Source organism: Ciconia boyciana, chromosome 11 (assembly GCF_034638445.1).
Source record: "Ciconia boyciana chromosome 11, ASM3463844v1, whole genome shotgun sequence".
In the NCBI taxonomy this organism is placed as follows: Eukaryota; Metazoa; Chordata; class Aves; order Ciconiiformes; family Ciconiidae; genus Ciconia; species Ciconia boyciana.
This window is the reverse complement of record NC_132944.1, coordinates 7,160,872-7,178,206: the sequence shown is the minus strand read 5'-3', so window position 1 is coordinate 7,178,206 and position 17,335 is coordinate 7,160,872. Positions and strand designations below refer to the sequence as shown.

The window sequence follows — 17,335 nt, the reverse complement described above, 5'->3', positions numbered from 1 at the left end:
AAAGCGGGGCAGGAGCCTGGGTTGCCCATCCATTAGTAGCCACCAAATACATCCAAACCAGAACAGCTATGTGAATGAAAAGCTGAGTTGTGGGGGGACATGCACTGGCTGGGATATCTGCCCAGGTATAAAAGGAATAAAAGGATATGAACAATAATTGACGTTGAAGCCATGCACAGTGAGAAGCAACAGCACAATGCAACCTCCTTCCCCAGTATCTCTGCATCGGCTAAGGGCTTAATTGGTGTGGCTTGGGGTTTCATTGATAGGCAAAGATGTGGAGCACCGCCACGTTGCTGAGTCCGCCTCTGATCTTGTCACCGTGTAAATCCCAGATAGCACTGCCGAAGCCACTCAGACTGCCTTGGATCTGCCACAGCAGAGCTGCGCTGGGATGCCTCACCTTTTCAGCAGCGGGGAGAAGTCCTGGCAGGGTTTGCATGTCAGAGGAGCACCCAGAAACCCAGGTGCCTCGCAGGAGAAGGCTGAGGAGCAGTGACCGCCCAGCTCAGGGTGGGGAGAGGAGCCTGTCCTGGTATTCGGTGGCTCTGCTTGAAATCAGAGCCAGCAATGTAGTGAGGAGGGAGAGCACGAAGGCTGGTGAGCCAAAGCCTAGCAAAGTCATTGTGTCTTCTCTCAGCTTCTCTCACCTTCTCCCACTGGAGGGACAGGCTGGAAGCTGGAGGAGCTATGCAGCACCTTCCCTGGGAGGCTCTGCACTGCCTGCACCCATCTCAGGTTTTCCCCATCCGTCTGCTTCTCCTGGCCCAAGCCAGCACCCCAGTAGCAGCTTGGGAGAGGTGGGCGAGGGGCACAAAACTCACCCTCCGGGCATGTATGGGAGGGAGCTGTGTCAGGGACACAGAGCTGGGTGCAGCTTGTGCCTGCCCTGCTCCTTTACAGCCCTTCCTGGTGGGTGGTGAAGCTGCTTTCACAATTGTTTCCTGTGAAAAGCCTGCACCAGGAAGCTTGCTACTTAGCCTCCTTGAAAAAGAAATATTTTTCTGCAGGAAATTGCTTCTTGAAAACAGCCCGGCTGCCTCGGAGAAGCTGCCGAGGAACTGACGTGTGCGCAGGGCGGGCAGCCGCCGATGCCAAAACTGTGGAGCCGGGGAGGTGATGGAGACGCGAGGGGATCAGAGGGGAGGTGCTCAGATAGCATCAACAGGTCCTGCACTAGCAGGTCTTGGGCCATTCCTCTCTTGCTTGCCTGTTTTCTACAGAGGAAGGACTTTTTTGGCATACAAAATGAGGAATGTTTAGAAATGGGGTATATGGGTATATATTCAGCTACATGCTGTGCATTTTGTGTCTGATATATGCATGAGACAGGCTTGAGAGTAGATGTTATTGGCTTTTAAAGTCCCATAAATATCCTGTCCTGCTCCATCATTGCAGTGACAGACTCTGGAGGGTCTTAATGCCAAAGGGAGCATTGGAGCTGCCCCCTCCTCTGATCATCTGCAAGGTAGGATTTCATAAGGGTAGTGGCACACTGCCTCCATACCTGCTCATTTAAAATCCATTCCTAAAAGGGTAAATAATCTTAAATATTCTCCAGTTCTTGCTCTGGAAGGAGTCTGGAGCCCAGGAAGCAGAGGCAGGGAAAAAGGGAAGCAGTCGTTGCTCAACAATGTTTTCTCAGTTTAATTAGACTGGAGCTGCCCTCCCTTCCTGGTCTGCTTAAACAAGAGCCCCCTTTCTCTCCTGGGTTTCATAGAAAGTGCGGGGACCTCTGAAGTTCTCATTTAACCAGCTATCCCAGCCAAAGCACTGTGAGAAGAGCTGGGCCAATATTTCCCAGATAAATTAATTTTTGGCTCTGCAGATTGGATTTTTTGCACCCAGGTGGAAGCATGCCCTATTCCATAAAAATGTAGAGGTTTCCTCAAACCCTGAAGATGGAGATAGACTTTTCTTGGGTGCCCAGTGAAAGGATGAGAGGCAATGGGAACAAATTGAAGCATGGGACATGACAGTTAAGCATAAGAAAACACTTTTTCACTGTGAGAGTGGTCAAACACTGCATCAGGTTGCCCAGAGAGGTTGTGGAGTCTAGGAGATATTGGGATACCCAACTGGGATGCAGTACCTGCCTTAGCAGATGCTGCTGTGAGACACAGGTTGGATTGGATGCTCCTCAGAGGGACCTCCAGCCTCAGCCATTCTAGGCTTCTGTGACCACTAAGAGATGATCACAGAAAACAATAAAATGGGGTCTTGGAGCCTCGATTTTTGCTGTGGAGATGTTTAAAGGGAAGCAAATGTCCATGTTGCCCAAGGCCTGCAGCACTCTGCACACAGCTGTGCTCCCCTGTGGTTGCCACAGAGCTTCTAGATCTACCTGGAGACCTGCACAGTGGAAAGGCGACAACCAGCCCAAGGAGAAGGCTCCTACATCAGGTCGGGTTGCGCAGACGCAAAGAGGGGGACAACTGCCCTGAGCCGCCCAGCCGCTGTACATGCCTTCTGGCTTTTGCACAGGAGGGGTTGATTTCCTTCTTCTGCAGAAACATGCCAGAGAATAATTTTGTAGTCTTTGGACCAGAATTCATTGACATGTTGACGTGAAAGTCTCCAAGCTCTGCAGCAAAAGTGCCTCCCGGAGAAGCAAAGGATGCTATGCCCATTTAATACAGGAAAAATGGCACCACCCAAGGACCTGGCCATGCAGCTTGCATGTGCTTGTGGCTGCCCTTGCTTCACAAGATGGTCCATGAAGGTTTCTCCTCGCGGTGGTTCTTCCCCAGCCTACATCTACCTGCCTTTGCTGGGGCAGCAGGGGGGAAGATGCTTGCCAGGGCTTGGCATCCTCGCAGGATGGAGCCCACCGGAGACTTTGCCCTGAAGAGGGGCTGTGTTAGGAAGGGGAATCTGTTCCCATCACTGAGTTACATGCCTGCAGTGTCAGAGCTGATGCTCCACGGGGACTGCTTGCTGCAGAAAGGAGAGCACTGCACTTAGATCTTCCTGCTGAGCATTTGTGGGGGAAGCGCTTCACCAGGCCAAAGTCATCTGACATTTTTCTTGGGGGTGGATGAAGATAATGAATCCAGATTAGGCAGTGCGGAGGCTGGGGAGCTAGATTTCTGCTGAATATATATGAAGACAAATGTAAATTCTAAACTTTCTAGGGAGTATTTTTACCCTGGCTCAGTGTTAACGTTGATAAAAATAGTCACAAATTAGTGCAGGAGTAGAAAGCAAATTTGGGCCTTTTTTTTTTTTTTTTTTTTACTGTTAAAACCATGCATCTATTTCTCTACCAGGAGAGTTAACCTCTTACATGCATTAATGAAACATGGGGTAAACCACCAACAAGTGCCCTTCCCTGACAAAATAACTCCTACCTCAATTAAGTAATTAGGCATGAGAGTTGAAGTTAAATAAAAAGCTTTTTTTTAAAAGAAAAAAAAGAAAGAAAAAGTGATTCAATCCGAGAAACTCAGCACTGCAAGGAGGATGTTAACATCACACCAGCCCACTTGCCTGGTTCCCTAGCACCCAAATGCTTGCAAAGGTGATGGGGAGGCACCGGCCCCATTCTACAGATGAGAAGAGCGCAGTGTAGAAAATTGTGATTTTGCTCAATGTCACAGAGCAAACCAGAAGCCACCCTGGGAGCCCAGGTCATCTGAGCAAATTCCCAGCTGAAATACTGCTCACAAAATACCGCTTCAAGCTGCCAGTCCATCATTAAACTGCCAGGAAGGAGCATCCTCTCTTGGTACTGATGGATATTTGACCACAGGCACCTGAGACAGGTGAAGATGCCTGCTAGAAGGAGCTTAATAGCTTTATGGATTGATATCTGGGTCATGAATCATACCTGATACTTGTTATTAGATGTTGCAAACAGCTGAGTGAGCAATGAGAAGATAAGTCCTAGGAAGGTTTAGCTGCTACAGCCCAGAGTTGTTGGGGGAAGGGCTGCTTTGACAACTGAGACGGGAAAGAAAACACTTTTGGGGTGCAAAGGTGTTGAGAAAGTGCATGTTAAAAAGAAAAAAAAAAAGCAAAGGCATGCTCTTCAGAGGTTCATCTTTAAGAAGAAAACATGATTTAACTTCTAACCAGCTTCTGATTGCAAATACTTTTGCTTTACTCTTCAAATCCTTGGGAACCCCAGCCCTAGCCTAGAGCTGTAGTTAGTACCATGAGTCCCCTCATGATGTGACACTGTCTTCCCTTTACTCAGGCTTTGGCTGCTCCCTCGGATCAAAGTAGCAGCTGTCATGTCCTTGGAAGCAACGCTGACCGCAGGGGCTAAGTCAGGACCTGGAGTGAGTTTGGGGTAGACATCTGCTAACGATGCATTTACCTCCTGTTCTGCCAGGACTCACAGTTATGGGCTTTGTTTCTAAAACACAAGACAAAGACCCAGGTGGAAAGGAGACACCAAAACACAGCCTGCGGGCTCGGCAGTCGGAGAATCTGGGAGAAGAGTGGTAGTGGCGATGGAAATGAGGAACCTGAGATGGTGGCTACATCAGCATCACAGGAGACCAGGATGGATGAGGACAACAGCAATCTGAAGCCAAGCCAGCAAGACATGGCTGTGGGCATGGGAAAGTTGCTGGTCACTGTGCTGGGCATCGAGTGGAAAGGCTGATGGAGGAGAGAGTCTTTCTGCAGCAGGACAACAACCAGAAGGACGCACACAGCCCCTTGTATTAGAAACCGAAGGCCAGTTGTGGCGGTATGGCAGGGAGACGATGGCAATCCACGTGTAGAGCAGTTACGCTTTGTGCAATCCTTGTCGCAAGCACTCAGGACTCTTTGGAGCTGAGCCGAAAGCTGCTCATTTCTGGACGTGCTGATCTTCCAGCTGTCAGCAAGGCCGTGTACATGATGAGACAAACGCCACCAAGACCCCTGAGCCCCGTCCAGCCCCACTGTGCTGGAGCAGGTGCTGGCGCACAGCATCCTGGCCCCAGCCCACGTGCCTCTGATCTGCCATGTTTCGGGAAACCTCACGGGTGCAAGGCGCCTTCTCCTTGGGAGGGGATTTGAAGGGGACACCCACGGCTCTCTGCAGAGCAGCGATTTCCTCTTTCACGGAAGAAATCCCCCTGGACGGCAGCCCCGGCTGCAGCGGGGAGGATGCGGGGCCTGGCAAAGGGAGCCTGGCGCTGGAGGATGATAACTCGGTCTGGCTTTTGGCTGCGGTGCATTTTGGAGCGGCTGACTCAAGAGGGCAGCATGCCGACGGGCTGGCACCGGCCGCTGCCCGCTGCGCTGCCCGCCCTGCAGCTGCCGGCCCTGCCTCGCCTGCCTGCTGGGTGGCAGGGGGAATTCACCAGGGTGGGCCGTACTCCCGAGGGCCTGGAGACGGGAGAAGCGAGGGGAATCTCTATTGCTCCCCTCCCAATGTCCCTCAGCTCCTGGCTGGGCAGGCAGAGGATGCCACACCAGTGCTAGGTGACACTATTTCGCTTTCGACCTCGTCGGGGCGAAATCTGGTCTTGCTTCTGCAGGTGATGCGCCTGGAGCCTGTCCCGAAACTTATGTGGTTGCTAATGCGACCGCAAAATGGAGGTGAAACATTTCTCTTCTGGTTTCACAGCACCGCATGCCGGCGGTTACACCTGCCTCCCTCGCACCACGGAAGAGGAGCCAAGGAGTCCCCGTAAGATTTCTGGGCACTGTTTTCAGTACACCAAGGGCTTTAGACCCAGATGTAAGTTCTTTGCACAACCCGCTGCTGTTCCCCTTATGAATTGAAGGTGCTTTGATAAACATACTGAAAGGTCAGCTATTTTCACTGTGGCTTGCATAAGAACCTCAACATCCTCTGCTGCAAGAGCAGCGTTAGTTAACTTCCTACTGCAACACTGAATCACAATAGCTTCCCACAGCAACCAGTGGTAAAAATAACTGGGCAAGGGGAAGTGGACGGCTTCTGCTGTTCCGCTTTCTCGGGCACACTTGAGTCACAAAAAAAAGTGATGTAGAACAAGCCATTTATTTTGCTGATGCCGATGAAATCCATGAACGGTTTGGAGCACAGTCCTGCTGAAATCACAGAGTGTTTTGCAACGGGATGCTCAGCGTGCTCAAAGTTAAGCATGTGCTCAATTGCTGTGTTGAGTCTGAATTTTTCATTAGGATCCAGACTTATGAATTAGACTAAAAGGAGACAGGGACCCTAGCACAGCCAAGTGCAGCTTTTGTACGAAATACAGAGGAAAACGGCCTCCTTGGGATATTTCATATGTCCAGGGTATATAAAACACCACTGGGGAGACAGTGGCCCTGCTATGGTTTCAGTAGTAGATCTTGGCTTTGAGAAAAGCAGGTCTTGGCTGGATAAAAAGTGCCCTTAAATACAATCTGATTTGTATTTTTTGCCTTGACACTATGTAATTTGAACAGCCCAGTTTTAAACAATATTAAGACTAAGACTCTGTGTGTGTGTGTGTGTGTGTCCGCGCATGTTTATTTGCCTGTGGGGGGGTGTTTTAAAGAACAATATCTTTCCTGTTATACAAGATACAGCCCAAGTCTTGAAATTCAGCCAGCTGGGAAAAAACCTTGTCGGGACCTAGTCAGGTCGTTGAGCCTGGGAATCTGCTGGTGAGACAGACCCTGACTCTTCCCTTTGTAACAGTATTTGCTGAGAAAGTTTATAGTAAGAGGCTAAAGAGAACAGAAGTTAAGGCAAAAAAGGAGTGGCTCATCTGTCCCAGACTGGGAAGGAGAAGCTGTTCCCCCTCCCACTGATGCCCACGGGAATTTGGAGAGCTTGTAGGATAACCTGGGTGAGAAGGGACCACAGAAGGGCTCTAGCCAAACCTCCTGCTTAAAGCTGGGTCAGCCCTGAGGACAGACCAGGTTACTCGGGGCTGTGCTGAGTCGAATCTTGAAAACCAACAAGGATGAAGATTGCACAGCCTCTCTGAGCACCCCGTCAATGTTTGACTGCCTGCATGGTGAAAATAGACTGCAATAGAAGCAGCTCATACGAAACCACATTTTTTATGTCATCCTGCTCATTAAAAAGAGAAATATCAAATCTATTTTGTAACAGCAACAGTTTATGTGAGGCATGGAAAACTTCTGGTACCGGAGAACTGATTCACATGAAAAGGCACGTAAAAGATGGAAGGAAACCAGAAGGAAGCCTCCAGTTACGTTCCTGTTGTGAAATTTCAGTATCGCAGCACAAAAGGTTTGCATTTATAGTAGTGGGTACCAATAGGGAAGATACTCTAAAAATAAATCAGGATGCACAGATAAAATCGTCTATTTTGAGGCTCATTCTGAGAACGCAAGGGACTCCTGAGGCTCGATGAGTCTCAGTCAATTTTATTTTGGAACTGTGCGTTGCTGTCAAAGACCGAGGCAGGGCTGGGCATGAGCCACTCAGAACCCACGCAGGCCTCCACACCTGCTGGCCCGTGGGCCGTGTCACTTCACTCCCATAACTTTTTCTTACACTTTTGGCTGAAAACTGACGGGGGAAGGGGCGGGCGCCCGGGCCGGCCGAGGCGGGCTGGCTTTGCCCGGCAGCAGCGCGGGCTCCCGGCAGCAGCGCGGGCTCCCGGCAGCGTGGGCCGGGGGCCGTGGCCCCCGCGCGCCTTCCCGCGCTCTGCCCCCGCCGCCGGCGCCGCGCGGGCCCCGCCCCCTGCCCATATAGGGCTCGCCCGCTTTTCCCCGCCGCGCCTCATTGGCCCTGGGGGCGTGGCGGGAGGCGGTGACGCGCGGCAGCGGGCGGGGCCTCCGCGCGGGGCCGCGCCGCCCGCTGCGTGTGCACGGTGCCGCGCCGATCCGCGCCGCGCCGCGGCGGGCGGGGCGTGCTGCGCTGCGCTGCGCTGCGCTGCCGCTCGGCCGGCCCCGCTGCCCGCCCCGCCTCCCGAGGCATGACACGCCGAGCCGCCGGCGAAGCCCCGCTTTAATTGAGGCCGCCGGGATGGGGCGCACCGCGTAGGGCAGAGCGGGGGCCGCCGCGCTCCGGGCCGCAGGCAGCGCGCACCCACGGCCGTGCGGAGCGGCGCCGCGTTCCGGCACAGCGCGAGCCCACCCGGGCCCGGGGGAAGCAGCGGAGCGGGGCCGCGTCCGGCCGCCGCGTGGGTGGCCGGTGGGCCGGGCGCTGGCGGCCGCCGCTGCCGAGCCCCATGAAAACGCAGGTCTGGGGGAGCTCCCCGCGGGCGCCCATGGCTGCGGCGATGCCGTGCAAGAGCGCGGAGTGGCTGCAGGAGGAGCTGGAGTCGGGCGGCGGCCGCTCGCTGCTGCTGCTCGACTGCCGCCCCCACGAGCTCTTCGAGAGCTCGCACATCGAGACGGCCATCAACCTGGCCATCCCCGGGCTCATGCTCCGCCGCCTCAAGAAGGGCAACCTGCCCATCCGCTCCATCATCCCCAACCACGAGGACAAGGAGCGCTTCGTCAAGCGCTGCAAGGCCGACACCGTGCTGCTCTACGACGAGGCCACCGCCGACTGGCAGGACGGCGGCGCCGCCACCTCCGTCCTGGGGCTCCTGCTCCAGAAGCTGCGCGATGACGGCTGCAAAGCCTATTACCTGAAAGGTGAGGTGCCCCCGTCCGGCTCCCGCAGCCCTTGTCCGGCCCCCCCCTCTCCCCCCCCGCAGCCCCCGGCCGGCCCCTGCATCGCCGGGCATCCATCCCCTGGCCCGCTGGAGGTGCCTAGGTTGTTTTGCTTCCTCCCCCCACCTCCCTCAGCCTGATCTTTTTTTTTTTAATATATATATTTTTCCCCCTCTGCATCCCGCTTTAATCCCCCGCACAAAATGGTCGCAGGCTGGAAGCGGCCGGGAGCGCCCCGCTTCTTCCTGCGTCGCCTCCCCGGCAGCGGCGGGAGGGAGCCCCCAGCTCCGCCGCCGGGGCGTCCCCTCCAGCGCTGCCCTGTCCCAGGCAGACCCCGGCTGGGCACCGCTGCCGCCCCCCGGGGCGGCCCTCGCCTCTGCTCCCCGGAGGGGGCCTTTCGGGGGCTCCCCGCCCCGGCGCCAGGCTCCCCTCTAGCCCCTCCGGAAGGGATGGCCAGATGGGGGGGCGGGCAGGAGACCCCCACCCCCCTTTTTTTTTTCTTCCCTCCCCCATCTCTGAAAAGCCAGCTCTTGGGGTTTTCTCCCCTTCTCCCTGGAAATGCCAGCGGCGCTGGGAGGGGGCAGCCCGGCTGCTCCCCCGGGGCAGGGCGATGGAGGAGCGGGGAGCCCTGCTGCGGGGGAGCCGAGCTCCGCACCCTGCACATGCCCTTTCGTGAGGGCTGGGGCGGTTTGGGGTTTGGGGGTTTTTTTTGTGGGGGGAGGTGTTTTTTGGCCATTTTGAAAGATCCCAGCAGGCCTCCGCAGCGGGCTGAGGAGAGCCCACAGCTGGGCTGCCGGGACCCTTCCCATCCTCCCCGTCCGGTCGCTGGGTGGCGGGTTTGAGGCAGAAATAGGAGAGCGGAGGAGTGGGGGGGAGAGTGGTGAAGAAAGTTGCCACTCGCAGCCCTTTAAAAAACACTGCTGCTTCTTGATAGACCTTTTTTGGGTAGCCGAGGGAGCCCCTGGTACGGGGTTGGGGTGGCAGGGGGACAGGCAGGTATTTGGGGACCAGCCTCTGGGGCTGCGCTGCCTGCACAAGCCTCCTTCAAAGGTGACCTGGGAGGGGGCAGCCAGGCCCCAAGCACAGCGGTCGGTCCCGCTTTTCCCTCCCGTCCCCCCGCTCCCCGCCTGTGCTGGTGGGTGAATCCCCTGTCCCAGCCCGGTTTGGGGTTCCCGATGGGCTGCGTTGCTCCTTCACTTTGTTTTCCCGTTTCTCTCCCCGTTGTCCTCATCCCTGGCAGGAAGGAGCAGCTTTGAAGTTACTCCTAAGCTCTCCCCGATGGGCAGGGGAGGAGCTGAGCCCCTTTCTCTGCCTTTTTCCGGGAGCCTCGGTGGGAAATGTTTCCAATTAAAATTCCAAAATGGCTCCTCGGCGCTGTCTGGCGGCGCGGGGGGGAGGAGGAGGACGAGGACGAGCCTTTTTCATGAATGGATGTGGCAGGAGCTGTCTGTCCTGCTCAGTGACCCCGCCACAACCGCCGAACCCACTAACAAAGTTTCCAGGAGCCCTTTCTAATTAAACCATTTGTCAGTGTCAGATACCAATGGCTGAGCTCCGGTTTAATATTGCCTGGAAAGGAGGTAGATTGGTGGGGTTTTTGCTTCCCTGCCTCTGCCTTCCTTTCCAAGCTGTTGAGCTGAGGAGCTGGAGAAAAGGACTTAGGAGCAGACATGAAGGGTCCCATCCCTCCTCAAGGCTGCTGTGGTTTGGGTGAAGAACAAACCTGTGACACTGCCCTGTCACAAAACGTGTTGGTAGTGATAAAAATAGGTGTGAGGATCACTCTGTGGCAAAACTTATGGCCTTTTTTCCTGCTTGAAGGTGAATTATTTTACTGGGTTTTAGTGCCTGGGCTGGGTATGTGGTTGTTGGTCTTGCTTTATCTTTTCAGACACAGATACTTTTGTGCTTTTTTGTCTAGGTGGCATAGTAGCTCTTGCCTAAACTGCCTCAGACCCATATTTCTGAGAAGCTAAACGAGGCAAGATTGTCTCTTGCCATTGATTTTATTCTTGGATGTTTGCTTCTTTCGTGATTGAGATTTGGCCCCTATTTGTCACAAGCAATATTGAACTTCATAAGAAACACTCTTTGGTTTTCTGGGACCTGTTTGCTCAGTCACACTCTGCCTAGGGAAGATGAGGGAGCAGGGAGATGCCTTTCTTGGGCTGAAGTTGAAGGTATACCAAATTTTTGCTGGCAAAGATGTGCTAAGTAACATGCACGTGCGTTCAGGTAGAAGGATTTTCCATTCTGAAGAATAAAACATCTTTTTCTCTCTGCCTCTCCCCTTCCCTCTCTCCTTTCCCCCTCCCCAGGTGGCTTTAACAAGTTTCAGACCGAATATTCAGAGCACTGCGAGACGAACCTTGACAGCTCCTCGCCCAGCAACTCTCCCCCGGCATCAGTTCTTGGCCTGGGAGGGCTGCGGATAAGCTCCGACTGCTCGGATGGTGAATCTGACAGGGAACCCAGCAGTGCCACAGAGTCGGACGGGAGCCCTATTCCTAACAATCAGCCTGCCTTTCCGGTCCAGATCCTACCTTACCTGTACCTGGGCTGTGCCAAAGATTCGACCAACTTGGATGTCCTGGGCAAATATGGCATTAAATACATCCTGAATGTGACTCCCAACCTGCCAAACATGTTTGAGCATGACGGAGAGTTCAAGTACAAGCAGATCCCCATCTCAGATCACTGGAGCCAGAACCTCTCGCAGTTCTTTCCCGAGGCCATTGCTTTCATTGGTAGGTAGTTGGCAGAACATATCTTTTCATACTCACCACTTGGGAATGTGGCAAGCCGCTTCCCAGGGCTGTTGCTCGTCTCTGGCCTCACCTCTCCGGGGCACAGCATCGGCGCTAGCTTAGCAGCTGAGCATCACGCTGCCGAGGTGATGCTTCTGGTGCGCGTCACCCTGGCTGGGTTCAGGGAGGCCTACCCTTCCAAAGTTCAGCCCTCTTACAGCACCTCAGCTGGGTTACCTGCACGTGGTAGGGCTGGCCCCGCTGGACCCAGCCCCGCTGTCTCTTGCCCTTGTATGGGGATTTGCACTTGTGTGAAATGGCTGAACCAAGGCGGTGGGGAGCTCCTTCGCCTGCTTTGCTCGGAGGAATGAGTGTTGATGGGACTTGCACTAATGTGACTGGTGCCAGCAATTCCTTAGCCCCAAGTGTGGTTAAAATCTGGGGAGGGATGTTTTCTTTTCCTGAGGGAATTTGCTAGTCTAGTTGTGATCCCACTGTAAGTCGCCCTAGCATAACTAACTCCTTGTATGGATACTTCTCCTAAGGTAAGTGTCAACACAATGAGTTAGTGATTATAATTACACGGCAGAGCTCAGCTGGAAAAACTGCTGTGCAGACAGCCTCTGAGACAGCTTTGGCTGGTCGTGGGGAGGGACGCAGGGGGACAGACCTCTTCTCCCAGGCTAGTCTTGACTTTGAAAATTGCTTCTTATTCTGTGAGAAGTGTTTGTCGGGCTGAATAGGGATGTACACTTTCAGAATGACCTGTGCTGTCTGGTGACGGTCGTTAACCTAATCAGTTCTGATTTATGGGGGGGTGAATGGCACAGGTAGTCATTACCGCCATTAACTATTAAAAGCCCTATGGCTTCATATCTGGTTAAAAACATTGGTGTTTCATATCTGGTTAAAAACATTGATGTAAGTAAAGGTGAGGGGGACCTTTACCTTCAGACTGAAATCTGTGCAGCCTGTTTCAATGCTGCTTTAACCGCCCTGTTTCAGATGCCGCTGCATGTGCTTGCTTGCTGTGGTGTAAGGCCTGAAACAGGGCAGAGCGGTGGTAGGTCCCTCAGCTGCTTTTCAGCCATCGGAAAGCCCGGTTCCCATGTGCTCTCCTTTGCCCCGAGCTTTTCTTCTCTAGTGACGTGATTGTGGTCAGAAGTGTCTGTCTGCTTCAGTGTGGCAGCAGGGACCTGTCTGATGCCCCATCTGTACTTCCCACACAGAGTGTGGTATTAAACATCAGGTGAGGTACGGGGTCCCTGCTGGCACGTGGCCTTTGGGATCCATCTGCTCCAGTCAGACGATGTCTCTGTGAACACCGCACTTGTGCTTTCCAGTTAATGACAGGAAATGGAGGATTACCTCACTCTAAAGCCAAACACCAAGAAATGCGGTGCAGGTCAGATGAAAGGCAAAAATGTCTCAGAAATATGTTGAACGGGGAGAGACTGGGGGGAGGGCTGAGTACGCTGTGGGGCGATTGCCCACTGTACTGGAAATTCTTGCTTGGTTTTGGAAGCTGGGGCAGAAAACCTGTTGTGGCTTGGGTCTGGATTTTGTTTTGCCTGCATCTTCTTTGCCCTTCTCTGCGCTCCTGGTGCCAGAGTGTCTCTTACCTCTGGCTTTGCCTGAGGATCCTCTTTCTCCTGCCACCTTCTTCCTCCCTGCCAAGCTCTCAGTCAAATGACTGACTTCAAATAGGGCTGCCCAGAAGTAAGCAGTGCTGGGTACTTGTGTGCATTCAGCGCTCTCAGCGGCGTGTCCCTCTTTCAGCACTAAGATGTCAATTCATAAAGGGATCACGCTGTTCCGGCTGTGCAAGAGACAATGAGTGTGTGTGCTTTTGAGTCAGTGGCAAGGCAGGGGAAATTTCGTCGCTGTTCTCTCGCCATTTTTTTGGTCCAGCCTGCATTCCTGCTCTCCGCTACCATTCATCCTGAGAGTCTCCTCCAACACAAGCGTTTGTTTGTAGTGAAGTGCGTTTCTGTCGATCCTAAAGAACAATTTCACAATAAGGGAAGTTCCTGCACTTCAGACTCTGCTTAAATTGGCTTTGACTACATTCAGATAGCTTTCTAGTGGAAGGAGGACAAGAACAGCGGAAGAGAATAGCTTGCATGGTGCTGGGCTGTAGCCTTGCATCAAGTGCTCAGCCTTCCCCAGTTAGTTGGTGTTGAGGTGGGTGTGCTATGCCTGACCAGCAGCATCTCCCTGGAGCTGTTGTCTCCAGCTCCACCTGCCTTTTGTGGGTTACTCCATTTCTCTGAATAGAGGGTACTGGTGCTCCCTAGGCAAGGGATGTGTTGCCAGGCTTGATTAATACTCCTCAAGCATGTGAAATGCTTAGCCTTGCTGTGCGGAATGGGGATGTGCAGCTTCGCCATGCAGTGGGAATATCTCAGGAGCCCTTTGGGGAGAGATGTGGGTGTCAAAGGGACATGAGATGGTGTCACTAGGAGCAGGGGATCCAGTTCTGGCAGTCGTCCTGGTCCTGGGAGCTGCCACCTGGCCCTGCTCCAAAGCCATGCGTTTTTGGTGCAGAATAATAGACTCCTCCTTCCCCTTGTCTTGTTTCAGATGAGGCCCGTTCCAAGAAGTGTGGGATCCTTGTTCACTGCCTCGCTGGCATCAGCCGGTCCGTAACAGTCACTGTCGCCTACTTGATGCAAAAACTCAACTTGTCCCTGAATGATGCCTATGACTTTGTGAAAAGGAAAAAATCCAACATTTCCCCAAACTTTAACTTCATGGGCCAGCTCCTGGACTTTGAGAGGACTCTGGGACTCAACAGCCCTTGTGACAACCGCTCGCCCAGCGAACAGCTCTACTTCACCACACCCACCAACCACAACCTGTTTCAGCTGAACACTCTGGAGTCCACATGAAGGGGATGCTGCCTGGTCGGGAACTTGAGCATCGAATAGCTTCTCTTGAGCATTTCAACTCTTACAAAAATATCTGTCTTGCCAGGCAGCTCTGAAACGACTAGCTTCTCTGGGCAGAGGTGCCTGATCGCTGCTTTAAGAAGGCTAATGCCGTTCATTAGTATCCTGATCAAAGTGGTTTGAAGAGGTAGTCTTTTTACAGGGGGTTATTTAATACAGGCGATGTTACAGCGTTTTGAACGCAGCTGTTACCGGCAATAACCGCTTTCCTGGGTGCATTGGGACTGTCAGAACACGCACACGTGTGAAGAGCTACCGGGGGTTAGCTTGCTGTGGAAAGCGAGGAGATTTATGCACTTGGAAACCTTGAACAAAAGGTGTTGGGCCAAGACTGTTTTAAAACCCAAGTTTACTTTTTTTTGATTTTAAAACAAGAAAAGGTAGATCTTACTCGAGCTTTGGGTTCAAACTCTTTTTAAATATGTAAGTTCCTGACTGTTTGTACAGACAAGGTTGCAAAACCAGTATTTTATTCTGTTTCTTGTTTGATCATTTATTATTTTTTTTAATCAAATGTTTATATTGACCAAATGCATTTTGCACACTTTGTGAAGCCTTGGTATGTCCTGGCATATTACTGGGTACTCCAGAGAGAGATACATGCTGCTGCTGTTGTTGTTAGCATCTGGTAGGAAGCTTTGTTATGTGTGAAGGCCAGTTGGGCTTAAACGCAACCCCTTCACCACTCCTGCACTCACAATCAAAAACTCTGCACTGATTCAGCCAAGGTGACTAAGCCGCAAGCTTTTTTTTTTTTAATGCCACCCCTGCCAAAAACACTGTTTGCTATTGCCAGAGGTAAACCTCTTGTAGCCTCCAGAGCTGGTAGAAGCATGTCTGAGCCCAGCTTTGTTCTCTGCTGCCTGTTGACTGACTTAACGTCATCCAGCTGGCCCAAAACCATTCCAGCTTCCCAAGTACAGAAGGTAGTAGTGATGTTGGTGTTTCTCATGCACACTCGATTCTTTCCCACGTGTGCGGGGTGGAGGGGAGAACACGGCGAGCGCCTGGAGCAGAGTGAGGATTGCGTAGCGGGACGGGACTGAATCGTCACGCACAGAGTGTGTGAGGGGAGTGAAGATGTGGAAATTATGACAAGAGCGTTGTAACAGAGAATTTTTTTATATATATATATGAATATATATATTAACTGGCAAATTCTGAGATGATTGGAGCTTTCAACAGAGGTTCTGATTTTTTTTTTCTTCCTCTTTCGAATAACTTTATGCCGTGCCTTCTATTCTGAGAAGACTTGTTTATATTTCTGGCTAGTGTTTGGCAAACACCTTATACCGAGCCGGGAGGGGGAGGAAGTGGTAATAATTTCTGGGAGGAGGGCAGAATGGATTTGGAGATTTCTTTATTGGCTGCAATGTAGTCCCTCCTTTCTCCCCCCTCCCTGTCCACTTTAACTCTCATGTAACGGAAAAAAAAAAAAGCCACGGATTTTTTCTAAATATCCAGTTTTTTGTACTTTTTTCAAGAAAAAGAAAAAAAAAAAATCTCCATCTGGAGGAATGTTTGACGCTGTCACATCCTGAAACTGTTCTTTTTGTTAAAGATGTTACCAGAATGTTGGAATGAGCTTCTCTTTCTTGTTTTCTGGTTGTTTTTTTGTTTGTTTGTTCGTTGGGTTTTGTTTGCAACAATGTTGGGATCGTGGGTCATTGGAAGGGAGAATGGGCGTAAGTACGGTTGCGAGTGAGAAAACTGAGAATATCCTAATTGCATCTTACCTCATGGAGGAATTTATTTTTTCAGGGATTTTTTGACAGTGCATCTGTATTGCATTACAGCTAAGCTGGTTTGTAAAGGCTTCCTGTGCTGTTAGTGGTCTTTCTTCTTTAAAGGAAAAAAAAAGATGCATCTTCTGATTAGTACAAATGAGAGCTTGTTAGTGAGGAATGGTTCTGCTTTCTGAGTTATGAAGGAAAATTAGTGACCCTATGTATACTGATCCAATATTGGGACTTTGTTTATATTGCAAATAAATATTATTTTTTCTTTAAAAATGATGTTTGTGTCAGATGCTTGTCTAGCCTCTGTCCATATAAGGGCACGCTGCTCTTATCCGTTTTTTTATGGTTGATTAGTATTCTTCTGTGACCATGAAGAGCATTTGCTGGGCAGTGTTCAAGTGTGGTGTTTGGTTTCATGCGCAGCTTAATTTTTAAGACCTGTGGTAAAATGGAGAGGGGGAGGTGGGAGGGCGAGGAGAGGGATATGGGGTATTGGATAAACCAGAGAACAAAGAACAGCTTGAGAATGGGACCGGCTTTGACCCCAGCCATTCCTCCGTGCCAAAAATAAATAGATAAACTAAAGACACTTTTGTTTGCTGTTTAAGCGTGGCCTACAAAGGCATGGCAAGGCCTTGCCCACAACTGTTGTGATATTATTTCAGTATGTTGAGACTTTATTTCAGTAGGAAAGCAAGAAGTCATGGCCTTGTGGGCAGTCACCTGATGACTAACTTCTGGGTCTCACAGAGAGTGGGAGCCCCCTCCTGCATCCTTGGGTGGGGGGCCAAGCCGCCAGCCACAGTGTCGCACGTGGGCTGCGCCGTCTCCCTGTGCTCCCCGGCCAGAGGTGCGAGTGGTTTGTGGGAAACCTGGAGGGGCTGCTGAGGGTGCTCTAGGGTGAAATGTGGCTCCAAGCTCCTGAGTGCAGCCGGGCTAAGGGAGCTGTGGCTCCCCGTGCCTTTGCTCATAGCTGGGCAGGACTGAGCATCAGTGGGTTCATCGTCCATCTGTCCCTGTCCCGCCCCCCTGCATTCCTTGTTTTAACCTAAATGGCAAGAAATTAAATTACTATCTGTTCAATTCCTCAAAGTGAGTGTGTATGTCATCTTGTTCTTCTATTCCTAGGGCCCAAGCACCAAAGATAGCTAGTTTTATTCCAGAAGGAGCTCAGGCTGACAGGTGCAGAGTCCATTGCAGAGCAGGGGAGGTAGTCAGAGGCTGAAGCAGGAGCCAAGAGAACGTGTGTGTGTGTGAGAATTTGTTTGTTTACTCCTTGACTGCATGATGGGAATCTATATATTGATTTAGAGGCTGGTTTGTGGCTCAACAAATGAAAATCTACGTGGTA

At 51.9% G+C, this 17,335-nt stretch overlaps 1 protein-coding gene across 1 annotated transcript; it reads left to right on the top strand.

Annotated features, from left to right (window-relative positions):
• Positions 1–7,800: 7,800 nt before the first annotated feature.
• On the top strand, positions 7,801–16,260 carry DUSP7 (dual specificity phosphatase 7). Its single transcript, XM_072876074.1, has 3 exons — positions 7,801–8,529; positions 10,866–11,294; positions 13,878–16,260. Exons 1-3 carry the CDS (start codon positions 8,118–8,120, stop codon positions 14,183–14,185), a joined length of 1,149 nt encoding a protein of 382 aa, XP_072732175.1. The 5' UTR covers positions 7,801–8,117; the 3' UTR covers positions 14,186–16,260.
• The last annotated feature ends 1,075 nt before the right edge of the window (positions 16,261–17,335 follow it).

Bases quoted from the DNA above. Each gene is read 5' to 3' on its own strand.
- DUSP7 (XM_072876074.1), top strand. From the start codon at position 8,118: ATGAAAACGCAGGTCTGGGGGAGCTCCCCGCGGGCGCCCATGGCTGCG. The intron at 8,530-10,865 runs GTGAGGTGCCCC...CCCCCTCCCCAG, and splicing joins CAAAGCCTATTACCTGAAAG to GTGGCTTTAACAAGTTTCAG. The intron at 11,295-13,877 runs GTAGGTAGTTGG...GTCTTGTTTCAG, and splicing joins CGAGGCCATTGCTTTCATTG to ATGAGGCCCGTTCCAAGAAG.